The 20,946-nt window shown below is 38.2% G+C and overlaps 1 protein-coding gene across 2 annotated transcripts in view; it reads left to right on the top strand.

The window, feature by feature from the left end:
• The window catches only part of GLCE (glucuronic acid epimerase), a 109,640-nt gene extending 90,873 nt beyond the window's left edge, over positions 1-18,767 (top strand). The window contains exons 1-4 of one of the 2 annotated variants that reach the window (XM_010834503.1): positions 95-193; positions 7,861-8,456; positions 11,544-11,789; positions 14,530-18,767. In XM_010834503.1, the coding sequence (XP_010832805.1) occupies positions 7,874-8,456; positions 11,544-11,789; positions 14,530-15,554 (1,854 nt within the window). In that variant the 5' untranslated portion in view covers positions 95-193; positions 7,861-7,873 and the 3' untranslated portion in view covers positions 15,555-18,767. Of the gene's footprint in view, positions 1-94; positions 194-7,860; positions 8,457-11,543; positions 11,790-14,529 lie in introns of those variants that run through there. The other variant, XM_010834502.1, reaches the window with a different exon arrangement.
• The last annotated feature ends 2,179 nt before the right edge of the window (positions 18,768-20,946 follow it).

The following is a 20,946-nucleotide window of genomic DNA, read 5'->3' as shown; positions in this document are numbered from 1 at the left end:
CAGAGGATGAGATGGCTGGATGGCATCACTGATTCGATGGACGTGAGTCTGAGTGAACTCTAGGAGTTGGTGATGGACAGGGAGGCCTGGCGTGCTGCGATTCATGGGGTCGCAAAGAGTCGGACACGACTGAGCGACTGATCTGACCTCAAGACTAAGGAATCCATCAATTAATCACTCAACAGAATGCCAGGTACTCAAGATAATGCCATATTAACCCAAATATTCTAAAACTAAACAGGTTATAAACATGAATGTTTATAGCAGTTTATTCATAATAATCCCAAACTGGAAATAAACTAAATGCTTATCAACTGGTGACTGGGTAAATAACTGTGGTTCATCTATACAATGGAATACAACTCGGCAATAAACTGATGCCTGATATCACCAACAACATGGATGAACCTTAAAAGCATTTTGCTAAGAGCAAGAAGCCAGACACAAAAGGCCACTTAATATGATTTCATTTATATGACATCCTGGAAAAAGAAAAATTTTAGGGATAAAAGAGCAGTAGTGGCAGAAAGGGATGACTATAAAGGGGCATGAGGGACTTTTTCGGGGTAAAGGAAGTGTTTTAGATTCTGATTGTTATATATACATGAAGATTGCCAGGAGGAATATCGATAACCTCAGATATGCAGATGACACCACCCTTATGACAGAAAGTGAAGAGGAACTAAAGAACCTGTTGATAAAAGAGGAGAGTGAAAAAGCTGGATTAAAACTCAACATTCAAAAACCTAAGATCATGGCATCCAGTCACTCACTTCATGGCAAATAGATGGGGAAACAGTTTCCCATGGAAACTGCTGCTGCTGCTGCTGCTGCTAAGTCACTTCAGTCGTGTCCGACTCTTTGCGACCCCATAGACGGCAGCCCACCAGGCTCCTCCGTCCATGGGATTTTCCAGGCAAGAGTACTGGAGTGGGATGCCATTGCCTTCTCCCATGGAAACTGAGAGACTTAATTTTATCAGGCTCCAAAGTCACTGCAGATGGTGACTGTAGCCATGAAATTAAAAAAACACTTGCTCCTTGGAAGAAAAGTTACGGTAAACCTAGACAGCATATTAAAAAGCAGAGACGTTACTTTGCCAACAGAGGTCTGTCTAGTCAAAGCTATGGTTTTTCCAGTAGTCATGTATGATATGAGAGTTGGACCATAAAGAAAGCTGAGTGCCAAAGAATTGATGCTTTTCAACTGTGGTGTTGGAGAAGACTCTGAGAGTCCCTTGGACTTCAAGAAGATCAAACCAGTCAGTCCTAAAGAAAATCCACCCTAAATATTCATTGAAAAGCTCCAATACTTTGGCCACCTGATACAAAGATCCAACTCATTTGAAAAGACCCTGATGCTGGCAAAGATTTAGGGCAGGAAGAGAAGGGGGTGACAGAGGATGAGATGGTTGGATAGCATCACCAGTTCAGTGGATATGAATCTGAACAACTCTGGGATATAGTGAAGGACAGGGGAGCCTGGCATGCTGCAGTCTATGGGGTTGTGAAGAGTCAGACATGACTTAGTGACTGAACAACAACAGCAACAAAAATATCAAGTAATGATAAATTCTATGAATAAAAATCAAGAACCTAGAGAAGATGGGGTGAGAACTCCTACTTAGGATAAGGTGGTCAGAAAGTGTCTCTAATAAAGTAACTCTTAAGCAGTGACCTGAAGAAGTAAGGGAGCAAGCCAGGTGGATATCTGGGGAAACACCTGATTCCGAGCATGCTGGACTGCCAGTGTACTCACTTTCCTTCATACTTAGAATGTTAGTGTTTCATAGCATATTCTATATAACTTTTCTTTTTTACAGCTGGTGTGTTGTTGCATTATTGTGTTTATGCCTATGTTTCCCACCAACCTGGCCTTTAGGGACAGGAATTGTGCCTTACCTGCCGCATTAGCTGCTGAATAGGTACTGATTGAACCAGTTTGATCACCTATTGAGCAACTGCTGTTCCTTCTGTTTACTTGGTACCAAAGGATTCAAAATGTTGAAAGTGTTAGTCACTCAGTTGTGTCCAACTCTTTTGTGACCCTATGGACTGTAGCCCGTCAGGTTCATCGGTCCATAGAATTCTCCAGGCAAGAATACTGGAGTGGGTTGCCATTTCCTTCTGCAGGGAATCTTCCTGACCCAGGGATCGAACCTGGATCTCCTGCATTGCAGGCAGATTCTTCACTGAGCCACCAGGGAAGCCCAAAGGATTATAAGAATATCAGTTGTTAGATATATAAATAAATAAAAGAAAATAATGGGCAGGCAAGCTTTGGTCTACATTATTCAGAGGAAAGAAAAAGCCAATAATTTCTATCACTGAACTCCTTTACAAATTTATTTAAAGGTTGTTCTTAACTGAAATATGACCTTCACAGTTTAAAAACTCATGGTGATATGCAGTTTTCATGTTTACTAAATTACTCTAATGGTTACTTGAAATATTCAATTAGGAAAATGAATTTGAAAAGTAAAGTATCAGGAAAATTTCTTTGAATTGCAAATCATTTTGGAAGAGAACTGTTTGCTCTCCCAGAGGGAAGCTAAGTTATATTTTTCTTTACTTAATTTTTAACGGTTTCAGCAAATAAGTTACTACAGTTTCTTTTTGATGTTTACTGAATGTTATTTCCTATTTTAGATCTCTAAAGTTGATAAACTAAATTTTATTGTATTATGTCTCTAATGAAATATTTAAGGTCAGCAGTACATAAGCTTTCGTGGTTTTTGAATTTATTTATTTACTTTTTTCCCCTTTAACTTGAAAGGTTAATCTAATTTGTGGATGTAGCGAAGGCTTTAAAATGAGTAGGAAGCTTATCACTACTCAGCAGAAAACCCTGGTTTTAGCTTTTAAAGTTACTATCACTTATACTTAGCAAAATGTCAATGCAGTCTACTTTTCAAAATGTAAAAGTTTTCTATAATCTGAGAAACATAATAAAATATTGCACTTACCTTTAGATAAGCCTAAAGGAGAAGGCAATGGCACCCCACCCCAGTACTCTTGCCTGGAGAATCCCATGGGTAGAGGAGCCTGGTAGGCTGCAGTCCATGGGGTCTCGAAGAGTCGGACACGACTGAGTGACTTCACTTTCACTTTTCACTTTCATGCATTGGAGAAGGAAATGGCAATCCACTCCAGTGTTCTTGCCTGGAGAATCCCAGGGACAGAGGAGCCTTTTGGGCTGCCATCTATGGGGTTGCATAGAGTCGGACACGACTGAAGCAACTTAGCAGCAGCAGTAGCAGTTAGATAAGCCTATTTGGTAGTTAGCACTGCATGTCAATACTCAGAGTTTTCTTTCTCTCCATCCTCCCCTCCAAAAAATTTCAGTGTCTGTTTTGAAAACAAAATATTTTAACTCAAAATTTACATTTAATATTTTAACAAAAGTGACTTTGACCTTCTTAATTTTCTATTATATGGTTTAAAAAAACAGTAAATATATTCATGGAAAATTAGAAAATCATACTATATGTGCTATTTTGTAACCTCATTATTTCAGTGTTAACCTCCATATATCCTTCCATCTTTTCTTCTTATCAAGGCCATAGTCAAATTTCCCAGCTTCAGACCAAGTTTCACATCTGGTTGTTACAGTCCTTAAGTCTATTTTTTTTTTTTAATCTAACCCAATTTCCTTTTTATTTTCATACCATTAATTTATTGAGGGGATGGAGCCAATTCTCCTGCAGGGTGTTTCATTTTCTAGATGTATTGGTTGCATCTGCATTTAACTTGTTCCTCTGTCCCTTGTATTTTCTGTTAACTCAAAGTTAAATCGTAGGGCCTAAGAGATCCAAGTTAAACATTTTTGTCTGGGATATGCAATAGGCTATGTATTTTTTTATTTTAACTTATCAAGAGGCACAATATCTGGATGGGTCATCATTAATGCGACTGAATTTGACTACTGATTTAGGGTGATAACTGATCCCTTCATTGTAGAGTTTCACCTTTTTCTCCTTGTGACTGGGAAATAATGTACTTGGTGTTACTTTGCACACAGTATGAATCATTAAGTCCCTATCAAACATATGCCTGGGTATAATACTTGCCTAAACTAATAATTGCATGAGGAATCACATATGCTAATTTTCTGATTTTTATTTTTTTCTTCCACATTATTAACCACATGTTTTCTGTAAATTAGAATTTTTTATCATCTGGGACTATTGGTTTGTTCTCCTGCGAAGACTAGATAAATAAATTCTTTCACTTAGTTACATATTTTTATCACAAAATGACATAAGTATCTTTTCTGGCTTTCTCCTTTTCTGAATGTTATTATAGACTCGTGGATTTTTATTGATTCACCATTTCAGTCAATGTCAGTCATAATTCTCACAACTTTGACTTAAAGGGGGACCTTTCAGAATGATTTCTCTGAGAAGCCTTGATTGTTTTTATTTTTTTTCCTGATTGCTTAAAAATCTGGACGTAAAGGTTATTGAAAGTTTTTAATGGGTTTTTCTTTATTTTTCCATCATATATGGAAAAATATATGCCTCATATGCCTCATCATAATGGTAGTCTGCTAGTTCTATAAGCAGGTCTTTTGGGTCGTTGAGGAAGGGTGCATCTCAAAGAAGAACAAAAGCTTTATATTTCTGTTTAAACTGGTCTAAATGTTAGATATAGCTGACAGATAATTCAAAAGTTGCCACATAAATGTTTTTAATGGAGGGCTCTTTTTTTTTTATGAAACATCACTTATTATTATCAGTTTGCCCATGCTGCTACATAAGGAAATCCTCAATTTATAAATACATGACTTATGAAGATTTTCTTGTTCCACACTTTTTTTTGCATTCAACATGTTTTCTCATAGTAAATGCAGATGATAAAATATATTATTGGATTCCAGCTCTTACAATCTGTGTACAATTTCCAAGTTGGATCAAGCCCATATCTTTGCCTCCCTTTCCTCCTGTTGCCCCACTGAAATAAAATATATAGAAATAAGAAAGGAAGTCAATAACAAGAAATGGGAAGATTACCACAGAATGATAATTGAACGTATTTCTGGATTTTTTTTTTTGAGTACTAGAAGGCACAGCTCTACCCTCCTCCTTACCTCTCTCATCCCTGCACTTGAACTGCAGATAGCTGGCATGTATGCATGCTAAGTTGCTTCAGTCATGTCCTACTCTTTGTGACCCTGTGGACCATAGCCCACCAGAGTCCTCTGTCCATGAGATTCTCCAGGCAAGAATACTGGAATGTATTGCCATACCCTCCTCTGGGAGATCTTCCCAACCCAGGGATCGAACCCACGTCTTGCCAGGCTTTCTTTAGAGAAACTGGGAAAAGCTAAGGCTTCTAGAGTAGAAGTTATGTCCCCAGAACAAAATAAAAAGTCATCTTCATTCTGGCATCTAGAGGGCCTGCTGGGTCCCCACCCACACACCCTAAAGGAACAGTACCGCTCAGCCTGTACCTAGCCCACACAGAGCTCCTCCCTGGAGAGAAGTCTAGCTAGAAATCAGACCATCTTCACAATAACAGAGAAAATCTGTGTTGGCTAATGAGTCATTCAAGCCTAAAGATGAATGAGTAACCAAAGATCACAAGCGTGTCAGGAAAGCTAATACTGTGAAAGAGACCAAAATAACCAGGAAAATTGCCACTAAAGAAAATAGACATATCAGAGAGAAACTTACAAGAACAGAACTCTAACATACCCAGAGTTACAAAAGGATACTACATCTGTTGAATAAGAATAAGAGAACACAAGGTTTCAGATTGAAAGAGTACACCACGTGCTGAAATAGTGAATTAAATATCATACTGTAACACATTCTTGTAAAACTGAAGAATTCCTAGGGTAAACACAAGATCCAGAGGGAAGTTATGCACAAAATGACATGTATCAGACTGAAATCGGACCTCTCATCAGTAGCTGGTAATGCTTTAAGAAAGTAAAATATTGCCTTCAGCATTTAGAAAGAAAATCATATGTAGCCCAAGGATTCTATATCCTGCCAAACTACTAATCAAAGGTGAGAGCAGAATAAAGTTGCTTTCAGATATGCGAGGGCTCAGGGTTTACGTCCTCTTGGAATTAAAAGAAATGAGTGAATTACACATTCATCATCAGCTTTCCTGAAAAACAGAAAATCATTATGCAGTTTTTCATTAAACCTTTTCTTTTAACAGTTTGATTTTTTTAAAAAATCTCATTGCTGCCAGAAGGGTTTATTGAGAGGAAAAGGGGAAAGAAGGATGACAACCATAAAATGAGTAGTTGTGGATTTACACCATGAAATAAATTAGAGCTACTGTAGCAAATAGCAATAAGCCTAGTCTCTTTACTTTCAGTGTACTGAGATATTCGATATGTTGCACATACAACTAACCTATAGTTTTCCATATTTCCCAATGACCCCAGCAACAAGCAAGCCAGGACTACTATATACAGTCACAACTGGTTGGTATACCACAAGACCGGTAGGGGCGAGAGCATCATTTTCTTCTCCCGTCGTGACTGGAATGACATGATCTGGCTTATATTTAAATGCATCGTTCTGAGTGCTATGTCAAGAGTAGACTTTGGGGTAGAATAGTAGATCAAGGGTAAAAAGCAGGGAGAGCAGTTTAGACATCATTACAGTGTGCTCAGTCACTTGGCTGTGTCCAACTCTCTGTGACCCCATGGACTGTAGTTTTCCAGGCTCTGCTGTCCATGGAGTTTTCCAGGCAAGAATACTGGAATGGGTTGCCATTTCTTACTCCAGGAGATCTTCCTGACCCAGGAATCAAACCCGTGTCTCCTGCATTGGCAGGTGGATTCTTAACCACTGCAACAGCTGGGAAGCCCCCATGATTGCAGTATTCTAAGTGAAAGATGGCAGTGACTCTGGTATGGTGTTAACAGTGGAGTTGGTGAGAGTGATTAGAATCTGGATATAATTTAAAGGTGGGGCCAACAGGATTTCCTGACTGGCTGGGTTTGGGGTGAACAAGAAAGGACTCAGTATTTCTGGTCTGACCAGTAAAACAACAGGTTGAAGGGAGAGCTTAGGGAATAAATTTTGAATGTTATGTTTCAGAAATCCATTTGACTTCCAAATAAAGATGTCAGTTACTTGGATTGGCACATACACATGTATGCCTGCAGTTCTGAAGAAAGATCTGGCCTGGAGATAGAAGTTGGGGAAAAGTCAGCATATAAATTGTATGTAACACCATGTGATTCATGAGTGAGATCACCTGGGAGTGAGTAGAGATAAAGAAGAGGTCTGAGGACTTGGACCCTAAGACATTTCAACATTAAGATTCAGGGAGATGAGAAGGAATGATCGAAGATGACTAGGAGGAGCATCTAGTGGGGTATAAGGAGAACCAAGAAAGAATGGTGCCCTGGAAGTCAGGAAATAAAGTGTTTCAGAAAGGAAAGAGCCATTTACTATTTTATGCTCCTGAGAGGTAACACAGAATGAGCATTGTTGGATTTGGCACCATGGATGTCAGTGTTTACCTTGACAAGACCTGTTATATTTTTTCAAACAGCTACTCAGTTGTTAGGACAAAAGCATGTATTAAGTTGTTAGAGCCACCTATTTCATAAATGGAAGGTATTTGTTTTGACATAGGGGCTTGGAGGCACAAACAGAGAGAGTTTGGGAATCTTTGCTTTAGAGGATCGTGCTAACTGAGCATCTTAAGAGGGGGGAAGCATCTCTTCCTTTTCTTTGTCTCTGCTGAAAAGTTTGAGTTAGTAATTTTAAGTGTGATCAGATTACATGCAGTTAATAAAACTGCCCTGGTTCAGTATAAAAAAGTAAGCCTTATCCTGTGAAATGTCAGTAGTACATCTTTGTGTGAATTTTTCTTCTTGCCTCCATAGGTATGGTCTGAATATGCGTTGCTTGGCAGCTCGGGTCAACTATAAGACTCTGATTATCATCTGCGCACTCTTCACTTTGGTCACAGTACTTTTGTGGAATAAGTGTTCCAGTGACAAAGCGATCCAGGTTCCACGGCACTTGAGTAGTGGCTTCAGAGTGGATGCCTTAGAAAAAAAAGCAGCAGCGTCTGAGAGCAACAACTATGTGAACCACATGGCCAAGCAGTCTGAGGAGGCCTTCCCTCAGGAACAGCAGAAAGCGCCCCCTGTTGTTGGGGGCTTCAATAACAATGGGGGAGGCAGGGTGTTAGGGCTCAAATATGAAGAAATTGACTGCCTCATAAATGATGAACACACAATTAAAGGGAGACGAGAGGGGAATGAAGTCTTTCTTCCATTCACCTGGGTAGAGAAATATTTTGACGTTTACGGAAAGGTGGTTCAGTATGATGGCTATGATCGGTTTGAATTCTCTCATAGCTATTCCAAAGTCTATGCACAGAGAGCCCCTTATCACCCTGATGGTGTGTTTATGTCCTTTGAAGGCTACAATGTGGAAGTCCGAGACAGAGTCAAGTGCATAAGTGGGGTTGAAGGTTGGTATCTGTCTACTCCACTGCATTTTCCTATCCGGATTGTGTTGAGAAATAAGTGACTGTAAGCGTTAATTACATAGCAAGTACTTACACAGCTTATTATCAAGAGACCTATCACCACTCCAACTTAGCATGGAGGAACAGGTTAAACCTGAACCTTCAGCCTTCTAGATGGTGATTTAAGGGCTCCAATAAGATCATACCTGATTAAATAGGATTATGCCATTAACCTGCCCTGGAAACTAAAATTATCAAAGTCAAGGCAGCATCTCCAGAAATTTTGCATTAAAATATACAGTTATTATCCTATGAGAGGAGATGGGAAAGGGAGACAGACCATCCAGCGAACCCATCAATGTACCAGTGCCATCTTGTTATCAGATTAGCCAGGTATCATCTCTGGTTGAAGGGTTAAAGTTCTCAGAACAAGATAATACATAGTACCATTGTCTCTGAACCTACATTGGAACTCCTACAGTCTGCTGTCTATACTGTCTTTCCTTGTCTCTAAAATTTGGAGCACTGAGGGCTCCTCATGGATGTTTTGGAATTTATATTTCAAACCTAGAATTGATCAGAAAGCCAAACTGAATTTGACTTTAAAGTATATAATTTAATCAAAGGAAAGAACGTAATGTATTTTAAGATTGCTTGGTTTGAGTTTTATTTCATTTTTCTCATTTTGTTATAAAAGTAATTTTCATATCTTAATATTTTAATTTTTGTAATATCTTTACAGAATGTTTAGTAGAAGGAAGGGGTCAAATTCATATAGATTCTTACCATTCAAGATAATGATTACCATTTTTGTATATTCTCAGAAGGTCTTTATACCTAGGTATATGTTTTAACATAGTTGTAATGATATTTATCGTACAGTGTTCAAGAGGGTAATAGTTTGTTAGAAACTTGAAAGTTATCCATTGCCAAACCTTTTTCCCCTAGTAGCTTTTTAAAAATGTGTAAGCTTATTAGGTGCCTTAGGTGCTAAAGAAAAAGTGAAAAGTAACCACTGTTAATATTTTGATGTTTTTCCCAATCTTTTTGTTGTTGTTGTATATATACATTTTTTAAAACAGTTTAGAATCACTCTCTGTAGTAGATTTTGTATATTTTTCCCCTCAACAGGATTATTTCCTCTTGTTATTGAATATTTATTGAGCATTTTAAGCACTAATACTCATAATCAGGACATTCTGTAAAAATGTATGGAATAATCTCACTCCTGCCATCATGAAACATTGTTTTTTAATCTGTCATTTACAAAGGGATCTCATAATTTGCTTTCTGTAGCAATTAGTGAGGTCAGGTATCTTTTTCATATCCTTTTAACTGTTATAGAATGACCTTGATTTTCTTTCCCCTCTTTTTTCATTGTGATTAGTGTTGTTTTTTGGAAAAATATATTGTGAGACCTTTTATATATATATAGCAAGGGTAGTAAAACCTTGTCACATTTGCTAAAGATATTTTCTTTAATTTGACTGTCTTTTCATTTTACTTATGGTTTGTTAGTTTTAGAAAATTTTAGTTCTATTTACTAAGGAATTTTTTAAAAATTACTACTTTTATGCTTAGAAAATCGCTATTAATCTTTATTTTCTCTAATAGTTTTATGGTTTTGTATTTTTACATTTAATATTTTAGTCCCTCTAAGCTGATTTATATTTTGGCAAATGGTACAAAGCCAAGGTCTAATTTTAGATGTTTTCCCCCCTAACATTTATTGAATCTTCTTTCCCCTGCTGATCAATGATACAATCTTTATCATTATACTGAAATATTTTAAAACTAGAGTATGTTTCTGGCCTACTGTTCTGTTCCATTGATCGGTCTATCACTTCTTAGGCCAATTGCACATTATCATAGTTATTACCCATATAATAAGATAGTATAAACCTTCCTTTTACTCAGTGAAAATCTTTTGAAAAAAGAAATCTACCCTTGGAGAAAGAATATTGAATTTAAAAAGCTTATCTGCGGCCTAGTTTCTTAAACCCAATTCCTTAAACTATTTTGAAACTACACCAAAACGCATATGGTTTTATAAGTTCCTGGTTTCTGCTGTACCCATCTGTTGCTTGTTAACATATTTTAGGACTCCAAATAGGAGTTATCTCTCAACACATACACCATGATGCAATAATAAAATGTTCTGTACAGTGGTATTACTGTATTTCCCATGTAAGCAATTACTAAAGTAAATACTCATACCAAACATTTGAAAGTTTTACTTAGAACTTTACAAGAAGTAATCCATTAATGAATTTATCAAAAATCTATGGTTAAGGGACTTCCTTTGTGGTCCAGTGGTTAAAACTCTGTACTCTCAATGCAGGGGGCCTGGGTTCAATCCTTGGTAGGGGAACTAGATTCCACATGCTGCAGCTAAGACCTTAGACAGCCAAATAAATAAAAGTAAATGTATTTTTTAAAAAAATCCACGGTTAAATATACAACCGTAATTCTTTTTTTTTTTTTAAGTACTCCTGATTCTCAGGAATTACATTTTGTCATGAGGGATATGAGAAAGAATTGCAAATTGTTTATACTTTAAGTTGCCTATCATAGCTGGCTTCTTAAGCAAGTACTTTAACCATCTGATGATATAGTTGCTAGACCAAATCTTGACATTGGAGGGAAAGATAATTAACTTGACTGTTAAGTACAGATGTTAAGAAAATTTCAGGTTTAATACTCTAGAATAAAACAGGTAATTGTTAACTATCAATATATGTGTTTAAATTGTATAGAACTTGAATGATGAAATAGAATTATGAAAAATGACACCTATAGCTATGAGCAAGAGTAGCACTCATTAAAAATCAGTCCTTAAAAGATAATTTACAATTTACAACAATGCATTGTCATCTGTCAACAAATAATGAGTGAGAATGAATAAACATTTAATTTTGGTTTTCATTTCTGATTAATTTGGTACTATTTTTAGTAATTATGAAAACAGTGTAATAAGGAAGCTTTAAAGTTACTGGATAACCCTGTGAAGTAAAACAGTGAAAAGTAGTATTCAGAATAGGATTATGAATGTCTGGAGATAGTTATTTATTTTGTTTTTCTATTTTATAGGTGTACCTTTATCTACACAGTGGGGACCTCAAGGCTATTTCTACCCAATCCAGATTGCACAGTATGGGTTAAGTCACTACAGCAAGAATCTAACTGAAAAACCCCCTCATATAGAGGTATATGAAACAGCAGAAGACAGGGACAAAAACAGCAAGCCCAATGACTGGACTGTGCCCAAGGGCTGCTTTATGGCTAGTGTGGCTGATAAGTCAAGATTCACCAATGTTAAACAGTTCATTGCTCCAGGTAAGTCCTGCTTTATGTGTGTTTGCTAATTTTATGTTGATTTATGGCACCTGATACTCCCTTAAAATGGTTTTTATGGTTGTAAAAATCACATTAGTAGATGCCTTGATATTACATAGATAAAGACACAAATAGTGTCACCCAAATGAAATCTAAAAAAGGATCAGCTAAAAAGTTCAAGGTTATATAAGGAATATTTACTGTGTGAAGAGCCAGGCCACAAGAACCAGGTTACTGCATGAGGGCTTTCTCCTTCCAGAGCTCTATATCCCATAGGAATGAAGTTCCTCAGTTTAATATTTAAGCATAGTATTCATCTTTTAATTTTCAAGCTATTTTGCATTAAAGTAGAAATTTTTCTTTCTAGAGAGAGCCATCCTTTCCTTTGCCTATTTTTTACTAGTAGCTTTTTATTTTTTCAAGTTAATATAGCATCACCAACCAGGCCTGCTTCCTATGTGGAATTTTGTTAATGTGCTAGATTGTTTCAAACTTCATATAAAGCCATTTCATTAATAAAATCTTTTATAAAATCAAATTAACTTTATGCAACATTTCCCCTTTTACTAAGACAGTCTCATTAATTGGGATGTAATGTATTTCTCTCCACTAATCAATATCCATGAGAATTAATGAGTTCATTAGTTAAAAAGACAATGGAATAATTTTAGTTAGCACCTCAGGCTTAGTTTTCTGTGGAGAAATGTTGTCAAGAGCAGAACTCATCCTTCCTCCCACCAGCCTTGCCAGTTGGTAAATAAAAAGAGAGAAAAGGTTAGAAGACCTTTTCTGTATTCTCTCCTTGTCCTTTATTGATGGCTGTGTAATTCACAGACCTTGAAAGCCACAATACAAATCTACTCCTTCTAGATGGCCTTAAGTAACGGATTTATGAGTGTTTAATGCAGTGCAAATAATGAGTGACCTTTAGTTTTGTATTCTGTGACTAAAACTTCTTTTATCCTGTGGCATTCTGTGATATTCTAGTACACAGAGCATCTTTGCCTATTGTAAAACAACAAGCTTGGCTGGGTGAGAAAGTACATGGAGATGTTTAAGAATATTTAGCTTATGGCTTGTAGCAGGAAATGCTTAGACTAAAAAGGACTTTTGATTTTGGGTTCTTCTAGAGGGCTTATTTTTACACTGATGAATAGTGTAGTCTGGATTAGGGTGGAAAACAGCAGCCCTCATCTTGATCTCCTCAAGGGCTGAGAAGCTTTTTAGAACCATCCCTTGAATTCTGTTATGTTTAGAGCAGTAAAAGAAACTGAGCATATTATAAGCAAACAGTAGCAGCAACAGGAAGAAGAAACATTTTGTTGTTCGATTTCTTCTTCCTTCTTCTTCCTGCTGCTGCTACTGTTTGGTTTTAATATGCTCAGTTTCTTTTATTTGTAGAAGTCAACTTTCCGAGAGTCAGCTGTCTTCATACTATAGATATGCAAGAGAAATTTCCTGTTTGACTATTTGCCAAATAGAACAGCTCTTACTATTTTTTCAGTCTCTGAACCCTTTGGCTTCAGAATTATCAACATCGTTTTTTACTATGTTTCAATCCACTATCCTTTTTCTTTTTAATCCTCACAGTTTCCTTGCAAAGTAATATTATCTCTACTTAACACATGAAGAAACCAAGGCTAAAAGATATATCTTGTTGAACATCTCAAAGCTAGTAAGTGTTGGAGTTAATAATTCAAACTAGGTTTGTTTAACTCCAAAACCTATGCTTTCCCCTCCATCTCCCCCAGTATTCCTCACTTTGTTGACTATAGGAGCCCATTGCTTAGTTTCCAGAAGTTTTATTCACAATTCCAGTGAGTGTCTGAAAACAAACCTATCATCTCCAACGATGGGTGATTAAGAGCATGTACTTTATAGAGCCAGACTAAACAACCTGGGTTCAACTCTTTGTACCTTAGGCAAGATACTTTTCTGTCTCTGTTCATCATCCATAAAGAGTAATAATGGCACTACTCTTGTAATTGTTATAATGGCCAAATGAATTAATGTGTAAAGCACTTAGAACACAGTAAATACTTACCAAATATTAATTAAATAAAAAATTTGGGGGGAATTCCCTGGCAGTCCAGTATTTAGGACTCCATGCTTCTACTGTGAGGGGCTGGGTTCAGTTGCTGATGGGGGAACTACGATCCCACAAGCATGCAGCATAGCCAAAAAAAAAAAAATTTTTGAAATTGGTTTTCAAAAAATCACTCAAAACATCATTTGATGTTTAAGATGTTCTCATTCTTCATACAACTTCCATAATTGTGTGATCCATCAATTCATATCTAACCGTTCTTCTCTTCTAGCCTCTTTCTTGTAATACTATGTGTGGAACCAGCTTTTGGCTATTTTTTTTTCTTTTTGTAGAATAGGTATATTAGCCAGCCATTGATTATTGATCAACCAGTTTTGATCTAGAAAAGGCAGTTTGACCACAGTGTATATGCTAAGGCCATTAACCCTGCTGATGTAAACTAGACAGGCCAAAAGGTAAAAGAGCTTTGGTCTGATGCTCACAAGCCATCATGGACTCAACAGTTCTGTCATTTGTTTATGGTTAACTTAGTAAAAATAAAAATTAAAAAAATAATAATCCAACATATAAAATATTGATGTATTAATTTTGTATGGTCAGTGGTTATCAAGGATGAATTGCAAGTAACTTTTAAATACAGAGAGAAACCTTCTATTCTAACCAGTATTTTTTGGTATATTTTTTCCCCTACAGAAACCAGTGAAGGTGTATCCTTGCAACTGGGGAACACAAAAGATTTTATTATTTCATTTGACCTCAAGTTCTTAACAAATGGAAGTGTGTCTGTGGTTCTGGAGACGACAGAAAAGAATCAGCTCTTCACTGTACATTATGTCTCAAATACCCAGCTAATTGCTTTTAAAGAAAGAGACATATACTATGGCATCGGGCCCAGAACATCATGGAGCACAGTTACCCGGGACCTGGTCACTGACCTCAGGAAAGGAGTGGGTCTTTCCAACACAAAAGCTGTCAAGCCAACAAGAATAATGCCCAAGAAGGTGGTTAGGTTGATTGCGAAAGGGAAGGGCTTCCTTGACAACATTACCATCTCTACCACAGCCCACATGGCTGCCTTCTTCGCTGCCAGTGACTGGCTGGTGAGGAACCAGGATGAGAAAGGCGGCTGGCCGATTATGGTGACCCGTAAGTTAGGGGAAGGCTTCAAGTCTTTAGAGCCAGGGTGGTACTCCGCCATGGCCCAAGGGCAAGCCATTTCTACATTAGTCAGGGCCTATCTCTTAACAAAAGACCATATATTCCTCAATTCAGCTTTAAGGGCAACAGCCCCTTACAAGTTTCTGTCAGAGCAGCATGGAGTCAAGGCTGTGTTTATGAATAAACATGACTGGTATGAAGAATATCCAACTACACCTAGCTCTTTTGTTTTAAATGGCTTTATGTATTCTTTAATTGGGCTGTATGACTTAAAAGAAACTGCAGGGGAAAAACTCGGGAAAGAAGCGAGGTCCTTGTATGAGCGTGGCATGGAATCCCTTAAAGCCATGCTCCCCTTGTACGACACTGGCTCAGGAACCATCTACGACCTCCGGCACTTCATGCTTGGCATTGCCCCCAACCTGGCCCGCTGGGACTATCACACCACCCACATCAATCAACTGCAGCTGCTTAGCACCATTGATGAGTCCCCAATCTTCAAAGAATTTGTCAAGAGGTGGAAGAGCTACCTTAAAGGCAGCCGGGCAAAGCACAACTAGAGCTCAGAACCAAAATCCTACGTCAGCCTCTGCTGTACACAGAAACTAGAGGCTCTGTGTCAGCAGAGCATAGGCACATTTTAAAAGGTTGTATACTAGGTTTTTGTGGATTACATCAAAGTGATAAATGATCCTTAAAACCAGTCTTCTGAGATAATTGCATTCCATGGGTTTAGTGTTTAGAATGTCGATGGCATTTATAGCAGAAAAGTGTTTAGTCAGTGGGCTGAATGAAGATGTTTAACTTGGCCTCGCTTATCACCCTGTTCAGTTCCACAGGTAGTCCAGTTCTCTCGATTTGGGAAAGACAATGGTAAGTAGCTCTTGATGGCCAGCTGTCCAGCACTTGTCTGAAAACTTAGTATGGGGCTCTTTTAAAATGTGGTTATTTATGTTTATGTTGAAAGCAGACTTTAAAAAATAATGTGCTAAAATACAGTAAATATGTACTTGTAGCCTGAATAGTGGACTGTGTGCAACTTTAAAAATGATTTTTCTTTTCTATAAATTAATTTCTTAGGGGTGGATGAGCATTTGTTGTATTTGTTCAAGTTGTTATATATGGAGAATATTTTGAATTTATGGTTTGCTTGAAGTGTATAAATTAAAAACACAACCAGTGTTCAGGCTTCACAGTTATATAATGTAAGCACAACTAAAATGAAACTTGTTGACTGCACAAGAAATTACAAAACAGAACAAAAATGTTATCTGTTTTATGAAACTATCTACAATCAGTAAAGATTTGATAATCAGTATACCCCTCCTGTACCCCCATTGTGGTGGTTTCTTTTTGCCACTATCTCAAATTTTGTATTTCATTTCAGACTACACTCGAGAGTTTTGTCTATTTTGGGGGGACATTTTGGGGACATTTGGGAAATTTTACTATAAACCTAGATTTGATGAGGAGGTAGTAAGTTTAATAAGCCCACTACCACTGCCTTTTCTAGATTCTTTTCCCCTTTAAGGAAAAATATTAGGTCAGATATTATAAGGATTGTAGCAGATTTTTTTCCTACTTAGATCATTCTTGGTCTTCAGCTTTCCAAACTATTGATGTACACAAAATACATAGTTTTTGTGTAAGCTTTCCAAACTTTTCTGGTATTTTTTCTTTGCAGTTTTTAATTTTAAATTATTTCAGCTCTTGGATAAAAGTGATGCTACTATATTAGCTGTACATGTGTAATCAGACCTTTATTTTGGTTTTATATCCCACATACCTCACATAAATAGGCATCATAGCCCTCACACCCTGGGCAGTGTCTGCTCTAGGACTTAGGCAGTAGGTCAGAACTGAGAGAGGTTGATTTTGCTGTCTCTGTTTTAGTGTATGACAACACAGTAAATCAATACAATAACTTATACAGATTGGAAATACGAGATCCGGTACTTTCAGAGGACTGAGTCTGACACACACAGTGCAGTGTGTGTGACCTGTATGAAATGCACATCAAGAGCGAGGTGGGCACCTGCCTGCCCCTGCGTCTTGCCTGGACTTAGTCTACCAACACCACTCAGAAATGGCAAAATGCATGCATGCCTTTGTGCAACGTATATGTTGTATCAGCAGCCGGAACGAAGACCTACAACTGACATGAAACTGTTAATCACTAAGTCGTGTCCAACTCTTTGTGACCTCATAGACTGTAGCCCGCCAGGCTTCTTTGTCCATGGAATTCTCGAGGCAAGAACACTAGAGTGAGTAGCCATTCCCTGGCTCCAGGGGAACTTCCCAACCCAGGGACCGAACCTGAGTCTCCTACATTGCAGGCAGAGTCTTCACCATCTGAGCCACCAGGGAAGCCCATGGAAACTGGCCATGGAAAATTAAGTTGAAACTCCCAGTTTAACTGACCACACGTCAATTTTGCCACAACAGTTCCCCCTAGCTGTTGACCTTTGTAGTCTTCATACATTAGATGTCTCAATAAGAATATCTAGACTCCTTTTTTTATTTTATTTTCACCGCTCAAAAATAAAGTTTCTCCAGTCTGGAAATCCTTTTTACGCCATTGTACTTGTTATTATTTAGAGCAGTCCAGACTTCTGCCTTCTGTTTGCATACTGCTACTTCAGATTGAGGGGATCAGTGAAAACAGTGTGGTACTGCTTCTGTGACAAATCCCAGTGCCTTAACAATGTGGCTGTCTTTTCTCACTGAAAATAGAAAGACATTTTGATCTAGAAATGGCATTGCAATTTCTTTGCTGTTGGTCTCATACTGCCTTCCATGTTGCAACAGCAACTCGATTTTTCCTGTGATCCCAGGATTTTCAAAGAGGGTGAGTTGAACCTGTAGCATCCCTGGCAGTACAAACCAGTGGTTCTCAAACTTTAGAATGCCTCAGAATCACCTGGGAGCTTACTAAAATACAGATTCCAGATATCCAGTAAATCTGCCAGTGAAGCATGGTAGTCTGAATTTTTAAAATACGCATTCAGGTAATTCTGAGGCAAATGATCTGAGGGACATATGTGGGGAAACACTGCCCAAGACCATCTGTCATTTTTGTTCCTAAACACATGGAGTTTTCTAGGGTTTTAAATCATGCAAAATGTTTAGTCTGAGATTAGAGAAAATGGGGAAGGTATTTTGCCTTTTTTTTTTTTTTAATTCTTTAAATTTTTCCTTGTTCCAAGATTATGGGTATTAGTTGTTTACACTTATCTTGAGTTAGCTTTGATGTTTAATTAAATCTATTGCCACTTCAGTTATAAAACCAGCCAAAAGTTTCCAGATAAAGGTCAAGTTTGACCCTTTCAGAGTTACTGTACATAAAGGCTTCATCCAAAAACCATCCAGTGTACGTGAGCAAATACAAGAAATGACACACAAGCACAACTCTTCCGATGTGGCAGTCCTTTTTCTTTATAGGTGTGCAAAAGTTTCACTGAAAGCTGCTATTTTCATCCTCCTTGTGATTGTTTTTCTTGTTTCTCCATTGTACATGTGGGTTATAGACCATATGTTAAATATGCAATAACGTGTTTACTGGATGCCCTTCTGAAGGGTAGTCCTTTGTAAAGCTGTACAGACTTTGCAGTTTAAGCACAATGTGCACATGTTAGTTTTATACACAGCAAAACTTGATTTTTTGCAGATGGAAAGGTATTTTGTTTCTATACAAAGTAAATGGATTGTTTGTGCTTAACGTAAAGCTGCTTTATATAATTGTAAAATAAAGTTTTTATCTTAAAAGGACTATACCTGGATGTTTCTCTTCTCTGTTTATTCTAAGATTACTTGAGCCCGGCAAGCAGATTTCTGACCGTTTTCGGTTCAGCTGGTGGCAACTAGTCACACAATAAATGTTCGTGAAAGGTGTATGAGACCCTTTAAGACAAATTGGGGAATATCATAAGGGCCTTCACCCTAAGGAGGTTTAGTCCTGGGTGGGGCGGTGGAGAACACAGTGTCCACAAACAGTTTCAGAAAAATAAAATGCCAAATGATATGGTCAGTCAGGGAGGGTGTTACAGAGGAGATGGAGCTAAGCAGGGGCTTTAGGCCTGGGTGCCAGCTGGGAGAAGAAGAGGTAATGTGAGCGAAAGCAGGGTGCCATGACAGTGGTGAGGACGCCTTTTCCCATGCTAATGCAGGCTGGTAACCGTTTTTGACTCATTCTGATTTAATTGAAAATTTATTCTTGTATTTTCCATGTTACCCTCTTCTCTAGAACAAAAAACGTTACTTAATCTTTTCCCCTCTTCCTTTCAGAGAGTAATGATTTAGGCTCCCAAGTATGTATGAAATCAGAGACCAGTCTGGCTTTCTGTTATGTTTCATTGTACATTATTTTTTAGGTTATAAATATTCCATACCATTTGTATGTTGGAGTTCCAGTTGATCACCAGTCAACTTTTTCTAGCTAATGAGTGTGTATCCTTTGACGGGCTGCTAATCAGCATTGCTGGCATTTCTTCCTTCTCTCTCATCCTCAGTTGGGAAACAGCCATCAGGATACAAGCAGTTCTTGGTCTGAATGAGGTCTCAGGCTGCTCTTGCCTTAATTTTGCTATTTGTAGCCAAACTGTTAATACATCAACTGTTCCACTTCAGCACACTGAGCGTCACATATTAGCCTCCCTATAGCCCTTGAGGTGGGTCAGACCCTCCATGCTACAGAGAGCCTATTTCATGGTCTGGTGAGCTCTGCTTTCCTGAGAATGCTTTCTCTGTCTCCAGAGGGCTCTGATGGCCACTGTGTGCCCTGTGACTGCCTCCTCCGGCATGACTGTAGACAGGGTTAGTCCCTCACTCAATCTGGGCCAGTCAGTCTCTTCCCAGGAACTGGAAATTGGGATGAATTAAGAAAGAAAAAACAAAAATGAAGCAGATACACAATGAAAAGCAGAGATGAGAACAGAATCTTGGCAGTGCTCCAGGCCCTAGATCCAGTGCATTTCTGAGGCCTGCTGCATTCTGCTCTGGTTCCGTAAGCTACCACTGTATCCTTAAGATAAATGAATCCTGCTTAACAACATAGTGTTTCTATTACAAACAAAAACATAATGTGAGTTCTGCATTTTCCTTTGGTCTGGACCACTGTATTTGCTCGGGCTGCCATTTTTTAAAATGCCATAGAAATGTGTGGCTTAAATAGTGGGAATTTATTTCTTTGCAGTTCTGGAGGCTATAAGTCCAAAATCCAGATGTCATCAGGGGTAGTTGCTTCTGAGGCCCCTTCCCTTGGCATGCAGATGGCCACCTTCTTGCTGTGTCCTCATGTGGTATTGCCTGTGTTCTAACCTGTCATACTAAATCGGGGCCCATTAATTCACAAACCTCATTTTACCTTAGCTACCTCTATAAGAGGCTTCCCTCAAAGTTCAGTTGGTAAAGAATCTGCCTGCAATGAGGGAGACCTGGGTTCGATCCCTGGGTCAGGAAGATCTGCTGGAGAAGGAAATGGCAACCCATTCCAATATTCTTGCCTGGAGAATCCCATGGACAGAGGAGCCTGGCACGCTACACTCCATGGGGTCACAAGAGTCGGACATGACTTTGCAACAAAACAACCACCACCTCTTGAAAGGTCCTCTCTCCAAATACAGTCACAATCTGAGGTCCTAGTGGTTAGGACTTCACCATGGAATTGGGACACAATTCAGCCCATTAGCAACCACTCTTTACTCTGTAAGTGCACTGAAACCGAACTAGCCAGAGTTGCCATTTAATTTGTTGACCCCAAGCTTAAGGCCAAAACTCAGAGATCTTTAGGGCATGTTCAATGAGCTGAAATCTAGACCTGGGACTCAGAAAACCGGGCTCTCTGGCTCTGCTGTTATCGCGTCAGGAACTTACTCCACCCCTGGGCATCAGCTGCTTCCTAATATAGTCCAGTAAGAGAGAACTGGTTGATCTTAAAGTTTTTAAAATAAACTA

The sequence above is a fragment of the Bison bison genome, unplaced genomic scaffold, assembly GCF_000754665.1.
Source record: "Bison bison bison isolate TAMUID 2011002044 unplaced genomic scaffold, Bison_UMD1.0 scf7180017864034, whole genome shotgun sequence".
Classification (NCBI taxonomy): Eukaryota; Metazoa; Chordata; class Mammalia; order Artiodactyla; family Bovidae; genus Bison; species Bison bison.
This window is presented reverse-complemented; position numbering and strand designations above follow the sequence as displayed.